This window comes from Amphiura filiformis, chromosome 13 (genome assembly GCF_039555335.1).
Source record: "Amphiura filiformis chromosome 13, Afil_fr2py, whole genome shotgun sequence".
Taxonomy (NCBI): domain Eukaryota; kingdom Metazoa; phylum Echinodermata; class Ophiuroidea; order Amphilepidida; family Amphiuridae; genus Amphiura; species Amphiura filiformis.
The window spans coordinates 12696761-12710637 of NC_092640.1; the positions used below are offsets into that span (position 1 = coordinate 12696761).

The 13877-nt window shown below is 35.6% G+C and overlaps 1 protein-coding gene across 1 annotated transcript; it reads right to left on the bottom strand.

Annotated features, from left to right (window-relative positions):
- Nucleotides 1-3796: 3796 nt before the first annotated feature.
- On the bottom strand, nt 3797-8382 carry LOC140167428 (uncharacterized). The gene is made up of 2 exons (XM_072190733.1): nt 6539-8382; nt 3797-6485 (listed from the first exon to the last, which is right to left on the bottom strand). The coding sequence occupies exons 1-2, from the start codon at nt 8380-8382 to the stop codon at nt 3797-3799; spliced, it is 4533 nt and encodes a 1510-aa protein (XP_072046834.1).
- Between the last annotated feature and the right edge of the window lie 5495 nt (nt 8383-13877).

The window sequence follows — 13877 nt, forward strand, 5'->3', positions numbered from 1 at the left end:
AGTAACCCCTTAATGACCTTTGACCCCAAAACTGTAGGCATCCTAAAGACCCTAGATAATAGCGATGCATGTGTGCTAATGGCGACTCTCTGCTATGTAATTTGTAAAGACAGTGATTTTTTGAATATTTTTTACAAATTTTTCAGACTTTTACCGGAAGTGACCCCTAATGACCTTTGATTCCAATTTTGTGGTATAACTTTTAGACACTGGCTATAGATGATGCATGTGTGTAAGTGACGTCACGGTGCTATGTAATATGTGGGAGGAGTAGCATTTTAGTGAAAATCCAAGTTTTGGCCATTGACCGGAAGTGGATGACATTTGACCGGAAGTTGATCATGTGACATCTGTGGCACCACCAAACGGTTATACTGACCAAGTATGGTCAACATGCCTGAAAGCATGTGGCTACGATGGCTGATCATAGTGTTGACAGAAGAAGAAGAAGAACTAGATCTGGTTACAGATCTGGACCTAGCCGGGCCGGAAATGTCAGTCTTAACTTAAAGTTTGACCTTTGACCGGCTATTATGGACATCTCACACCATTAATGGTGCATCGCTGTAGCATGTAGGGGCTTAATCCGTCTTTAATAGGCTGAGATACAGCTACTTTTCCGTAATTTTAAACATTTTTTTGCAAATTTGACGTTTTGACCTCCTTAATGACCTTTGACCCTAATATAAAAAAACCCTCATATACACCGAGAAAATGCATTGTTACAGTTTAAATTTAAAAAATCTACTATGCTTAGTTATGGAGATAAAAATTCTTGAAATTACTTAGCTTAAAACCGGAAATGACGTCTAAATGACCTTTGACCAAAAAAATAAAAATACCGTGCATACATCGGGTAACACTAATGCATATATGAAATTTATGTCACTCTGGTCTGATTACGTTTTGAGATATAAAAAAAATGAACATATTTGATGATTTTTGTTTTTTTCCGGAAGCGACCCCTTAATGACCTTTTGACCCCGAAACTGTAGACACCCCAAAGACCTTGGTTGGTAGCAATGCATGTGTGCTAATGACAACACTCTGCTATGTAATTTGTAAAGACAGTGATTTTTTGAATATTTTAGCTTTCAGACCGGAAATGACCCCTTAATGACCTTTGACCCAAATTCTGTGAATAATTTATAGGCACTGGATATAGCCGATGCATATGTGCAAGTGACGTCATTGTAGGATGTAACATGTAGGAGAAGAAGCATTTTGAAGATATTTGGTTTTATACCGGAAATGACCCCTTAATGACCTTTGACCCCAAATTTGTGAATATCCTATAGACACTGGATATAGCCGATGCATATGTGCAAGTGACGTCATTGTAGGATGTAACATGTAGGAGAAGAAGCATTTTGAAATGTGTTGCCAGAAGAAAGAAGAAGAAGAAGAAGAAAGATCCGATAGCATCACAAGACCTAGCCGGTGTCCCGGCTAGGTAACTAGATATGGTTGCGGTCGCCTGCGACCGCGAGCATGCACAACCGCCAGGTATTTTAGAAGGTATTTTGTTTAACATCGGAAGTGACGCCTCATAACCTTTGACCGTAAATAAAAATCAATAATGTAAAATATGCGGGTTAGTCCTCAGTACCCAGGACTCAAATGTTATACTTTGTCAACTCGGGAGTTGACATAGTATTTAATCTAAGACTCGTTTCTTACTAGGACAATTTTCTATCTATAGAAACAAGTCATAAACGGTTTATCAACTGTGAGAGAAGACACAATGCATGGTTTAAGACTTGTTTCGAAGTAGGGAAATTGCCCTAACCTGGGTAGACGAGCTTAAGAGGCAGCGGCGTCACCGGGGTAAACTTATGATTTGCCACGCGCAGTTTCTAATCAAACACACGATCACTGAAAATCCTAATATTTTTGGCACAAATTGAGGGAAATTTTCACATTTATGTCCCCTCCCCCCCCCCCCCCCTCAGATTCCCAACTATTCGGGAAAATTCCCGGTGGCGCCACTGCTTGAGGCTCTATTAACATTGCATAATAAAATTAAATAATTATTAATAAATTGTTTCAAATTCAAGAAATATATGTGTACTATATATAGTGTTTCAATGATGATGATTAGAAATAACAATCTGACCAATAAAACAATAACAATTATGAAAATACATTTTATTGCACAAGGTTACATTTATTCGTACATTTATTGCATAACAAAATTAAATAATTATTAATAAATTGTTTCAAATTCAAGAAATACATGTGTACTATATATATTGTTGTTTCAATGATGATGATTAGAAATAACAATCTGACCAATAAAACAATAACAATTATGAAAATACATTTTATTGCACAAGGTTACATTTATTCGTTCATTTATTGCATAAAGTTACATTAATTATATTGCAATTTGTTATTTTAATATTAGTGATAATCATTTGGTTTCGAACAAAGGAATAGCAGACCATTAATCAAGTCTGAATCTCAATAATTCTTAACTCAAAGCATTAAGTTAATTCATATTTAATAATCATCTAAAACGATATTGGTGTTTGATTATAATTTTATTAGACGCTATGAATTATAAAAATACGTTTTATTGCACAATTTAACATTCATTTGCACATTTTAATACACAGAGTTACATCTGTTATTTTGAACAGAATTACATTTTATTTGGAAGGAGAGTTACATTTTATTGCAACTTGTTACTTTAATATTTATAATAACATTTATCTGGTTTGGAACAAAGGAATAGCACGCAATTACTTAAGTCTGAATCTGTTGACACAATTATAATAGGCCTAATTGTCATTATTGCACTTGGATTTATTCGCGATTGTTAGTAAAACGACCTCAAATAAATTATCGAAGCAACAGTGATCTTATGATAAATGGATAAAAATGTTAAATACACATTTCTTTACATACGGGGATTATCACAATTTATTCTGAATTTTTAATTGCAATAAAGGTCGGATTGTGATAACTGTAGTATGCTGTGAGAACCGATGCTTGATATGCTCGTGGCTTGGGTTTAACATATATATGGTCTAAGAGAGTGCCTTTAGCAGTGGTGGGTTCGGAAATAACTTGATCATATGATCTAAACACTGGCAAAATACTTTCCTTTATCAAGTTGCGATTAAAGTCTCCCGTTAGTACTGTGTAATCGTTATCTAGTAGTTCGATTTGAGCAGTTATGTCATTCATTTCCTTGCTAAATAAACTAGAACTTGTTGCTACCGGCTTGTAGATTGACGCAATCAGTAAATTTGTTTTTCCGTGTGTTCTTATAGTAAGTACATCGCATTCGTTGGTCGGAAGTGGTAAGACTGTATAGGTTACACTATTTTGAATGTACATTGCGACACCTCTGCCGTTTCCAGAATTTACTGATTCTAATGAGTATCCGTCGATTGAGATAGTGTCTATGTTACTGTCATCGCTGAGCCATGTTTCAGACAAGCAGATTACATGTGCCTTTCTGATTTCTGTATTCTTTTTGAGATCTTCTATATGACGATGTAAGCTTTGAATATTGTGATGAGCGATGATGAAATATTTGTTGTGATCAATTTCTATCAATTTGTTGGCATTCGATAAGTCACAAATAGGCATTTTGCTACGTTGTCTGCAATATGTTCGTTACAGAATATTCGAGATTGATCATAGTTCCTCAAATACATTCCTTCGAGATGGGTAACTCGACTAAGTGCAACATATGCCATGGCTGATTTGACACCTTTCAAAGAAATCACGGCCTGGTTGGTTGTTTGTCCCTGTACTTTGTGAATAGTTACAGCCCATGCGAGTTTTAATGGAATTTGCTCTCTGGTCGTGGAGTATGTTTTTCTCTTATCCGGAACGTTTCTTTACGAGGTTTTATGGGTACACATCCTGCATAGTGAGGTGGTATAAATTGTGATGTTCGTGATTTTAATCCAATTCGGTCACTGTCAAATTTCACATACACAACGGTTGGCATATTTTCCGAGTTGCCGAATTCGATTCCTTTGACTATACCAGAAACACCATTACATAGGCCATCCGAAACGTCTACATTCGCTATGAGCATCACTTTGGTCCCTACAGCTAGTTTTAGATAAGATGTCAGTGATGTGTCGTCTATTCGTGTTGTTTCATGTGGGGTTTCATGCACTTTGATAATTCGTCCATCGCTTTGGTCAACGTCAGCAGCTTTGATAGTATACTTCTCGGTGCTTAACGATGCAAGTTTTTCCGCATTGTGGTTATCAACATCTTTGTTAGCATAAAACAAATGTAATGCGTTCGAAGGAGCTGTGAGCACATTGTCTTTTACTCTTCTTGATTGCAGTAATTGTTCGTCTTCGTCATGAAGCGGTTCATTTCGTTTGCGAACGCGAAATCGGTTGAGCATTTGTGCAAAAACAGCATCGTCTCTTTGTCTCATTATTTCTGTAAGCTGAACGATTTTAAACAAAGGATTCCAGATATCTTTCAAGATTTCTTCGTGTGGAAAGCACAATGGTCTAGGTGGGCTAATTGGTGGTAATTGGTAGAAATCTCCCACTGCTAAGATAGATACATTGCCAAAGTAAGAGGAATCAGATGTTCCCTTAATTTGCTGCAAACGTCCATGTATATATGACAGTTGGGTTGTACTAACCATTGAAATTTCATCTATTATCACTAGCTGAAGATGGTGATATTTTGCACGCAGTGTATTGAGAGTCTGTTCAGCAAGTGGTTTGTAGTCTTTTTGTGATTTAGGGAGGATTTTTAAGCCAGTGCAAATCGTTTGACCAAAGATATTGAAAGCAGCTGTTCCCAAGTGAGCAAGTAGTAGAACGGTACTTTCATCGACAGATTCTGTTATGGATGCAAATGCTTTTTGGGCATAATAACTCACACATTTGATGACATGTGACTTTCCAGTTCCAGCACCTCCAGTAAGAAAAATATGAAACGGGGGTACGTTACGATCTCTTGTTTTCTCGTCGCACCACTTTGAAACATAATTAAATAGCTGCCGTTGTTTGTCATTAAGTTGTCGCATCATAGACTCTGCTTGCTCTTCTGTTATTTCTGGCTTGCACGTTTCAATTGCACACCTTGGTTGATCGTGTTTGTTAGATGTGTTTTGAGACTGGAATTCAGGTATTTGTATTTCAACAAAGTCATCATCTGAATCTTGGACTATGTTACGGTCCACTTCGTCGTCAAGGCGCTGTTGTTCACCTTGTGGATTTATAACAGCCCATGCATCTTGAAGATCTATCGCATCTTGAAGTGCATCCCAAGCTGCATCTATGTCTTCATCTTCTGGTTCAAAGTCTGCCATATTATGTTTAACTACATCTTTGACTCTTTCTTTCTTGCCATTGACTTGTGTGTAACCTTTCATATAATAATCTTGATATGTAACATATGAAGTCGGTTTGATATTCTCATTTCTGTGTGGTAGATATAAGCGTAGCATGTTCATATGATAACGCTCACTATCTTTCTTCATTGACACTCTTGGATAGCGAATAACAGCCGGCTTTCCTTGCGTGCGTTCTCGCATTTTGACAGAACAGGTATGAAGCTTTATAATAGGTTGATGGCTATGTCGAGAGTTAGTATGTTTCTGTGTTGCTTGTTTATCACAGGGGACTTGATCATTTTGACATTTATCTGCTTTGTCTTGATTCATGGCTTCACTATGCGTTTCCTCTTCGTCACTGCTTTCATCACTATCTGTTTCGTCATCAGTTTCTTCATTTGCATTGATGTTGTCTGATTTGCTTGATACTTGGTAATGACTAGAGAAAAATGTAGCCATGCACATGTTGTTGTACTTTGCTGTTTTTGGTCTACCTATATATTTTTCGATTTGCGATGTCATCCAGACTTGCTCAGATTTCCCTGCATTTTCTTGAAGTTGGTTTAATGGTAAGGATAACTTTTGCCCATTCATGTCTGTTTGTAGAAATATAATATTTCGTGTCGACTTTTTCAAGGGCATACTGCAAACTAGGTAAATAGCACCCATTACGCTAATTTCTCTGTGTTGAAGGTAAACAGTACCAAGTTTTCTCAATTCCGATACGGCATCATCATTTCCCTCAGCTGCTTCTTTCTGTGCACGTTTGAGTAGGTCACCCATTTCTCTTTCGGATTTTGTAATGTAAGAAAGCATGTACATGGCGGCTGCATACGGATCTAACACATACTGTATGTCCATATTCCCATTCCAGCAGCGAATTAAATGAGGATTATAATTGTTAACCCATTGATCTTGAACACGTCGTTTGAGGTACATGGTGTTCTTCTTTGTAACAAGTGCTAAATATTCCTCAAATTCAGACTGTGTGACTCCTGCGTTTTGGAGTATTTGATTAAATTCTGCATCGGTAGCTTCTACAAGCTCCCACACTTTCTTTAGCGTTTCTTTTGCTTTCTTTTCTTCTTCACCTCTTTCGGCTAGCGCTGCTATGTAACTAGGATCGTTTTCATTTCCTTCAATTCCATCAATAGGTCTACAAATAAAGGTGTTGTTGGATGGTGGTTTTGGAAAATTAAAGCGACATACTTTTCAGTCTTTCTGCATGACTTTGTGTGGTTTTTGGTATGCATTTGTACAGTTGTCACTATTTCATGTAGTTCTTCGTCACTCTCTGGTGGAAGTTCGCAAGAAATATACTTGTCAACAAATTCAGTGACTGTGTGGTCGTTATCAGGGTCATCCTTTTTGAACTTTGGTGCATCTTTAACCCATATCACCATGTGAATGTGAGGCCAACCTCGTTGTTGAAATTCTGTTCTGTAGTAATAGTCCTCGACATTTCCAATTGGATTGGCTTTCGACATAATCACATTATTAATGTAGGTACGCACTCTTTGTTGAAACATTTTGGCTGCTGCTGCTGGATTGGACATGATTATACTACAATGATCTTCCCATGTCATGTTTTTATGCTGGTCTTCTGTCATGGGTGGTTTTCCTTGTGATATAAGAATACCGTTGTCTATTTCGATCCAACGTCTGTCGGCAGCGCTACATGTAACAAACCATGTTGGGATTCCTAGCTGTCGAATCATTGCAAACAGATCTCGCTTTGACTTTTCCCAGTACGCAGGTGTCCCTCTAATTTGAGTAAGGAATCTATATCCTTGGTCCCTTTTGATAAGTTTCTTGACTTCTTCATGATCTCGAAACATAGATGCAGTTAGTTTTTTTCCATCTGCAGTCTTCGTACATCCTACTCTAATAGCGATAGATACATTGGAATTAATCTGATCAACCTCTGTTGCATAGAGAGCGAAAAATGTGTATTCGGGATTCCTGGCCCATCTATTATCAGCTGAAAACAGTCTAGCATTAAAATAACGTGAAGGTGATAGTTTCTGTTTTCTTTCTTCTGTATAAGTGTTTCTACCATCGGGAAATTCAGCAGGAAAGCACTTTGCCTCCATTTTTAAAACTTTTTCAGGTCTGTTTCCTTCACCTGGAGCCAGGGATAATATTGATTCGTTGTGTTTGTCTGCAAGGTACTGAGTAAAATCCACGGGATGTAGAAACGAATATAATGGTGCTGATGTGTTTGTTATGTCGTCGACTTCATCTGATACATCATTTTCGTTGTTTTGATCACTTTGATCTTGCTGATCATTGCCAAATTGTTCATCATTTCTATCTTGCATGTTATCATTCAAATTATCCTCAATATTGAGATCAGATGACTCTGCAATAGGATATTCAGCATCATGTTTGATAGTATCAGTACAATCTGCATTACAACCTGTAATACTGCTTGGGTTAACATCAACGTGATAGCTGACATCACTATCATAGTCCAAGTAATCATCATTATTATAATATTCCATGCATTCAATACTGGAATCATCGTGCTTGTCATCTATGTCATCATTCATTGTTGAAATTTCAGTCGGTGCTACTTGGGACATTCTTTCATCTGTATGATCGTCGCTCTCTTGATCTTGCTGAGGTAGATTACGAAGTAACTGATCGTCCAGCATAGTATCAAAGTCGTCAAAGTTTATGTCAATATCTTGATACTCGGGATTGTTCACCTTCAACCAGTATAGCGCTTTTCTCACTTTAGTTGGATTCACATCCTGACACATATGGTGTCCTTTATATTCTAATTTCCTTTTCAATTTGACTCTGATGAGGCTTTGATCTGTTGGCAGTCGTGGTAAGCATTGAACAGTATTGGTGATATCAGCTTTGACGCATACAACTTGTCCGCTAATTCCTTTTTGGGCACCTTTTATAAGCGGAATCATCTTCATAAATGGTAAGGCAGGACAAATAAGATGTCTTTCTAGCATATTCAACTGCGACAATACTAGAGGCTGTTCGTACAAGGCTAAACCGTTCACAGTTGCTAATTTCGGGATGTGTTTGGACATGACGTTTTGATGACATGCATCACAGATCCAAGTTTTGTTGTCATGTTTGTCTATCATCACAGGAAAATTGTTAATATTGATGTTGATTGACAAACTTTGCCTAAGAATTGATTGGTCGTATCTGTCTCTATATAATGCTTTAACCTGCTTTTTGAAAAATATACGTTGACAAATTTGACAAATGTATATTAATTGCTGATCTTCTTTGCAAGATTTCTGAAACTTTGTAACAACCTTATCTATGTCAGATTGTTTCTTGAATCTAGTTTCCTTTTTGGCAGCTTTTTTTTCCAGATCCTGGTATGATTCTTTTGATTGCTGTTTCTTTTGTCTGCCTTTTCAGGATTTTGGTACGATTCTTTTGATTGTTTTCGTGCTTTTGACGTTTTGCTTCTCCTTTTCAGGATTTTGGTACCATTCTTTTGATTGTTGTTTCTTTTTGTTTGCATATTCTCGTGATGTATACTGTTCTTTCGATCTTTTCCTTTTTCGGGCTCGAATTTCATTTTGTGTATCTGTTGGCAGACCTGCGAACCATTTGTCGTACCTTGAAAGTCTACGTGGTTTTATTACGTTTTCTTCAATATGACTATGGTTTAATGTGATTTCATCCATATCTGTGGATGTCAAATCAGTAACTGTATTCTCCGTGGAGCATCCTGGTTCAGTTTCCATGTCTACTTGCACATGACTTAGATTCGAGTTTGATTCAGTAGTGTTTATTTCTACAGATACTGGCTGAATAGCAAAGTTTCTTGGGTTCAGGTTTAATTTGGTAGCTAACACTTGTAAGTAATTATGCAAATTGTCAATATTTTCAAAAAACAATACAACAGCAGTGCCTTCTTCGGATGTAGGAAAACCGAATTCATCACGTGAATGCGAGTCACAAAATACATAATATCCAGTTGTGGTATCCTTGTAGATTGCCATCATGGAAGAACCAAATATCAAAATGTTCGTGTTTGACACAATGAACGCTTGTTGTAATTCAACATCAAGTGGTTCAAATGCACTACCGAGACGTTCATCCAATGTTCCATATCTTACGTTCTCGTAATGAATTGAATATGATGAGGTTTCAATGATGCAATTTGTTGGCAATTGATCATGATATAAATATTTGCTACTATGAAGTTCACCAGATGCCATAACTTTCTCAGATGTGACTTTGTACAACTCATCACCGCATCGCAAAATGCTATCTATATTGTTGGATGTTATTTCAGGCAAAATGTTTGGAATACAACAAAGCATTGCTAGTGCATTGCACGAACACTGAACGCCTCTGGATTCGGCACTGAATTGGAAATCTCCTTGATTAAAATTCCCAAAGATTCTTTTTGCATAATTTACTTTTATGCCGGTTTCACTTATGATTTCAACTGCGTCCATATTAAGATCATAATTTCTATTAACATTTTGTTCATTTTCCTTTACATCATAAGATAATATATTTTTGTTCTCAGTATCATGAGAAGTTGTTTTGTTTTGATTGCTAGCGTAGTAGCTCTTTCTGGCACGTGACTTTGCTGAACGACGTGGCATTGTTATTTATTTCAGGTATAACGATATAATGTCTTAAAGCAAAAATGTAATTGTTTTCAATGTTAAGATGAATATCAACGATAGTTTGCAAACGAATTTGCAAAGCTGGTGAATGCGATTAAGTAAAACTAGTAACTTCAAACCTTAATATAATGGTACGTTAAACGATTATTGAAACTGTTAACTATCTGTATGAAATACAACAATATAAAGTACAAAATAACAATTTTATGAATATAAGTGTAACAAAAATTTTACTTTTATCAAACAACTATATAAAATACTATAAAAGTTAGGCAACAAATGTAACTTTAAAACAAACAACTAGGCCTAGTCTATATAAAATACTATAAGAGCTAGTAACAAAAGAATTATATTCAGTGAACTTTAAAATAGATCAAAGTTCTTGAAATGTTGTAAATATATTTGTAAACCGAGGTTCATGAAGTTTGGATCACATCCAGTACTTCACGTATTCGTGTCGTAAACGAAAAGTTAATGTTCGTAATAAGATATGCGTAAGCGGGACTGCACGTAGAGTCTAGCCGCTATAGTAATTAGTCTCTTTCACAAAATCTGTTTTAGACTTTCAATTTCGTTATAAGAAACTTTGTGTAACATTTAGCGTTACCCGGGACTTGGTTGTATGCGCTTTGAACTAGTATTATTTGAATACTCTTGGCAAAATAAATGCGTTCTATATACCATACGGAACCAGTTACACAATAAGTCCCATAAAATTGGACGTTACGGTCGACTAACACGTTTAAATTATTCTACGAAAACGTACTCATATATAAATTTTTTGCATAGGGCTAATAATTTTTTATGTTCTCGAATCACCATGATCACCTTTCTGTCCCATAAAGACAATACGTATCTAGTGTCGAACTATTGTCATGTTTGACGTAGGTAAACAATAATTTGACATCATGATCTACATACAGGCTGTATCAGAATCATTGTTCTTCTAACATGCCTAATGTAATTGTGATTTTTTTAATTATGTTGCTGAAATATATTGGCAATTTTGTTTATATATTCAAATTGCTAAGAATGCTAGAATATTAACTAATGAGAATAGCACGTTTCTGTGAATAATCGGGTTTTTAAGGATATGTTTTCACCATTTTATCACAAAACTGGCTTGGTGGCGTTAGACATATCAACTAGTAATAACATTGACGATGACGTGATTTGAATGGGAAATGTGTGAAAGCATGTTTATTTTTAATCAAATGATCAGGAATCAATAAGTATTTATTTTAAATATGTTATTCAAAGTATAATATCTCCAAAATGCAACGATAAATTCCAACAAAATCATCAGATCAAGAAGTACTTATATATCAATCGGTATAATTTACACAAATGAAATATATTTTTACTTTTAAATAGATGAAACACAACGTTAGCTATTGTATCATAATCAGTATTAGTAGTATTAATTTCTCTCGATGATTCCAGTAAAGTGGTATGCCACGAAGCACTCTGTACTGTAAGTCTGCCCAGGTGTCAATATCTACGTTTTAAAATAATCGTTTCCTGCTGATTGTAGCTAATTGGGTTGTCGAAAATTACTTTAAGCTCAAAAGAATTTTTTATTGTGGGTCATAATTTCATGGACATTTTCAGCAATGAACTTCGTTGCTTCAAGTACTAAATGGTTACCAACTGAAGTAACATAGAAACAAAGTTAAGGGAATCTCTGAATCTCTATTCCGTTAGTTGAGGTCAACTTTATTGTTGGTAACTGTATTTCATGTCAACCCATGCCTTGTGAGAGTTAATAAAGAATAAAGAAATGTTATATAATTTTTCACATTAAAGATACGTAACTTCCTACTTATGACGCTTTCTCAGGAATAAGCCATTGCCAAACAATTTAAATTTTGAAATACAGATAAAATTGTAAAACTATTTGATACAGTTTGATGGTTTATCTAGATCAGTTCAAATCCGACTAACTTTAGTATACCTGATAAATAATGTTAATACTTATTTTATTAATTGAACCTTTATTTTGTAAACGTATTGGGATTTTAATTGCGATTATCAAGTTTTGCTTTTCCCAGGGAAAAATCTGAAATCTGATCAAAAATATATTTTAAAGACTCACCGTATATGTAGTATTATGGTCCAAGTGTTCTAATTCGTGGTAGTAGTAGGATCTTCGAGGAGTAACTTATGCGATTGAAAAGAGGGACTCTTGATCAGGTTGCGATTGAAGTGTAGACGTAAATTGTACCTAGACTTGGTTCGCCTTTAACTTATCAGGGTTTCATGCACTGGTTACATTCTTGAAGTTGTCAATAAAATACCAATATAAATGATAAGGGTACACACCTTTGTTCAGAGAAAACGTTCGGCAGTTCTTTCGAATGTTCGTAGTTTTTTTGTGGGGTGAGGGGTGGGCGGTCAAAATTATCTTCTATAGATATTGTGGAGCAGAAGTTTTGTAGAACCATTCATTCAAAATGGCAAGTAGAATATTACACAACTATGTAAATGGTTCGTAGTTATTATGCTAGTCTAAGGGTCTGTTCATACTCGAGATCGAATTCGTTCATCAAATCTAAGGTAATGTTGTTAACATGCAGTAAATTATGAAGTCATACTTGGGATTTTATCATGTCGGTTGATGATAAAATTGATTATACGAATACGAAAGAGAATAGATATGTCAAATATTTCACAATGGTAAATCATTACGGCTTGTATCCGCAAAAATACGACACACTTCAAATGGACAGTTTTGAACGCTAGAAAAAAGTTAATCATAGCACGATTCTATTTTTGATTCTAGGTTGATTTTTTAATAAAGTTACATAGAAGTATCGTTGACAATTTATTTATGGTTAAGATAGGAGTAGGCATCATTGCGTAAGTCAACTACACAGATTTAAGTATTCACTCTCATCGTGGTCATTGCTTCGCTGTGTTTCAGATAAGCAAAATTTGAGCTTTTCTGACTTCAGTGTTATGATTTCAAACTTACTTTGGTACTTACCCTGGTACTTAAGTGAATTCAGTAGAATCAAGATGCTGATAGTCCACATTACTTTCTTCATAGCTGTGTATCATAGTTTTGTGCTCACTAGTTAAACAAAGTAAAAAATAAAACATGTTTCTCGTCCAGGTTTTGGAAAAATAGGAGGAAGAGGGGCTTTTTATTTTTTATTGAAAAAATGCCCTAAATTGCCCTATTTAGACGCTTTTTATCCTTTTTATAGCGTAAAGATTAAGGCTGAAAAACATGAAGAGACTCTTTTTATTTTGTTGTTTTGAGATGTCAACCCCTCTAGTCATCACAAAACACTTCACAAATGTTTCTAATACTATTGTGAAGGCTTATAAGAAGAAGTTGCAACTCTCTGTTATCTTTACAAAAAGTTATGACAGAAAGATTGCAAAATAAAAATAAAAATGCAAAATCTTAAAAAAAGGAAGCGGGAGGGGACGAGAAACATGTTTTTTTATTTACTTGGCCTTATTCGTTTTTCAGTTTTTTCGCACTAGTTATTCGTTTTTCAGTTTCTTCGCACTAGTTATTCGTTTTTCAGTTTTTTCGCTACCCCACAGCCTGGGGCCGGCCCTGCAAAAAGTTTAGTCAGTTTCACGGTGGGTTGCAATAACGAGTATTCTCAAAATTGGTTTACATGTTACCTTTTCATTATAATACGCAACAGGTTTTCAGGCGATTTAGATTGCGTGATCAGATTTTCATACCCGTGTCACTCAACAATTTGTATTCTCTTGCTTGACTAAAACTTAATGTTTGTAAAATAACAGCAATTAAATTAAAGCATAGGGTGCTGTAATTTTCATTTTAAGTATGAGGGTAAGAATAAAATTATACCTCTTGTTTGCAACCCTTGTGAAACTGTCAATAATGTAACTCAATGCAAGCTTCAAGTTCCAAGTTGTACAGCAATTAACGCTACAGC

What these genes read in the sequence shown, in the direction of transcription:
- LOC140167428 (XM_072190733.1), bottom strand. Translation starts at nt 8,382, where the DNA reads ATGTCCAAACACATCCCGAAATTAGCAACTGTGAACGGTTTAGCCTTG. An exon ending in TCATGCAGAAAGACTGAAAA is followed by an intron (nt 6,486 to 6,538) that starts GTATGTCGCTTT and finishes CTTTATTTGTAG; the next exon opens with ACCTATTGATGGAATTGAAG.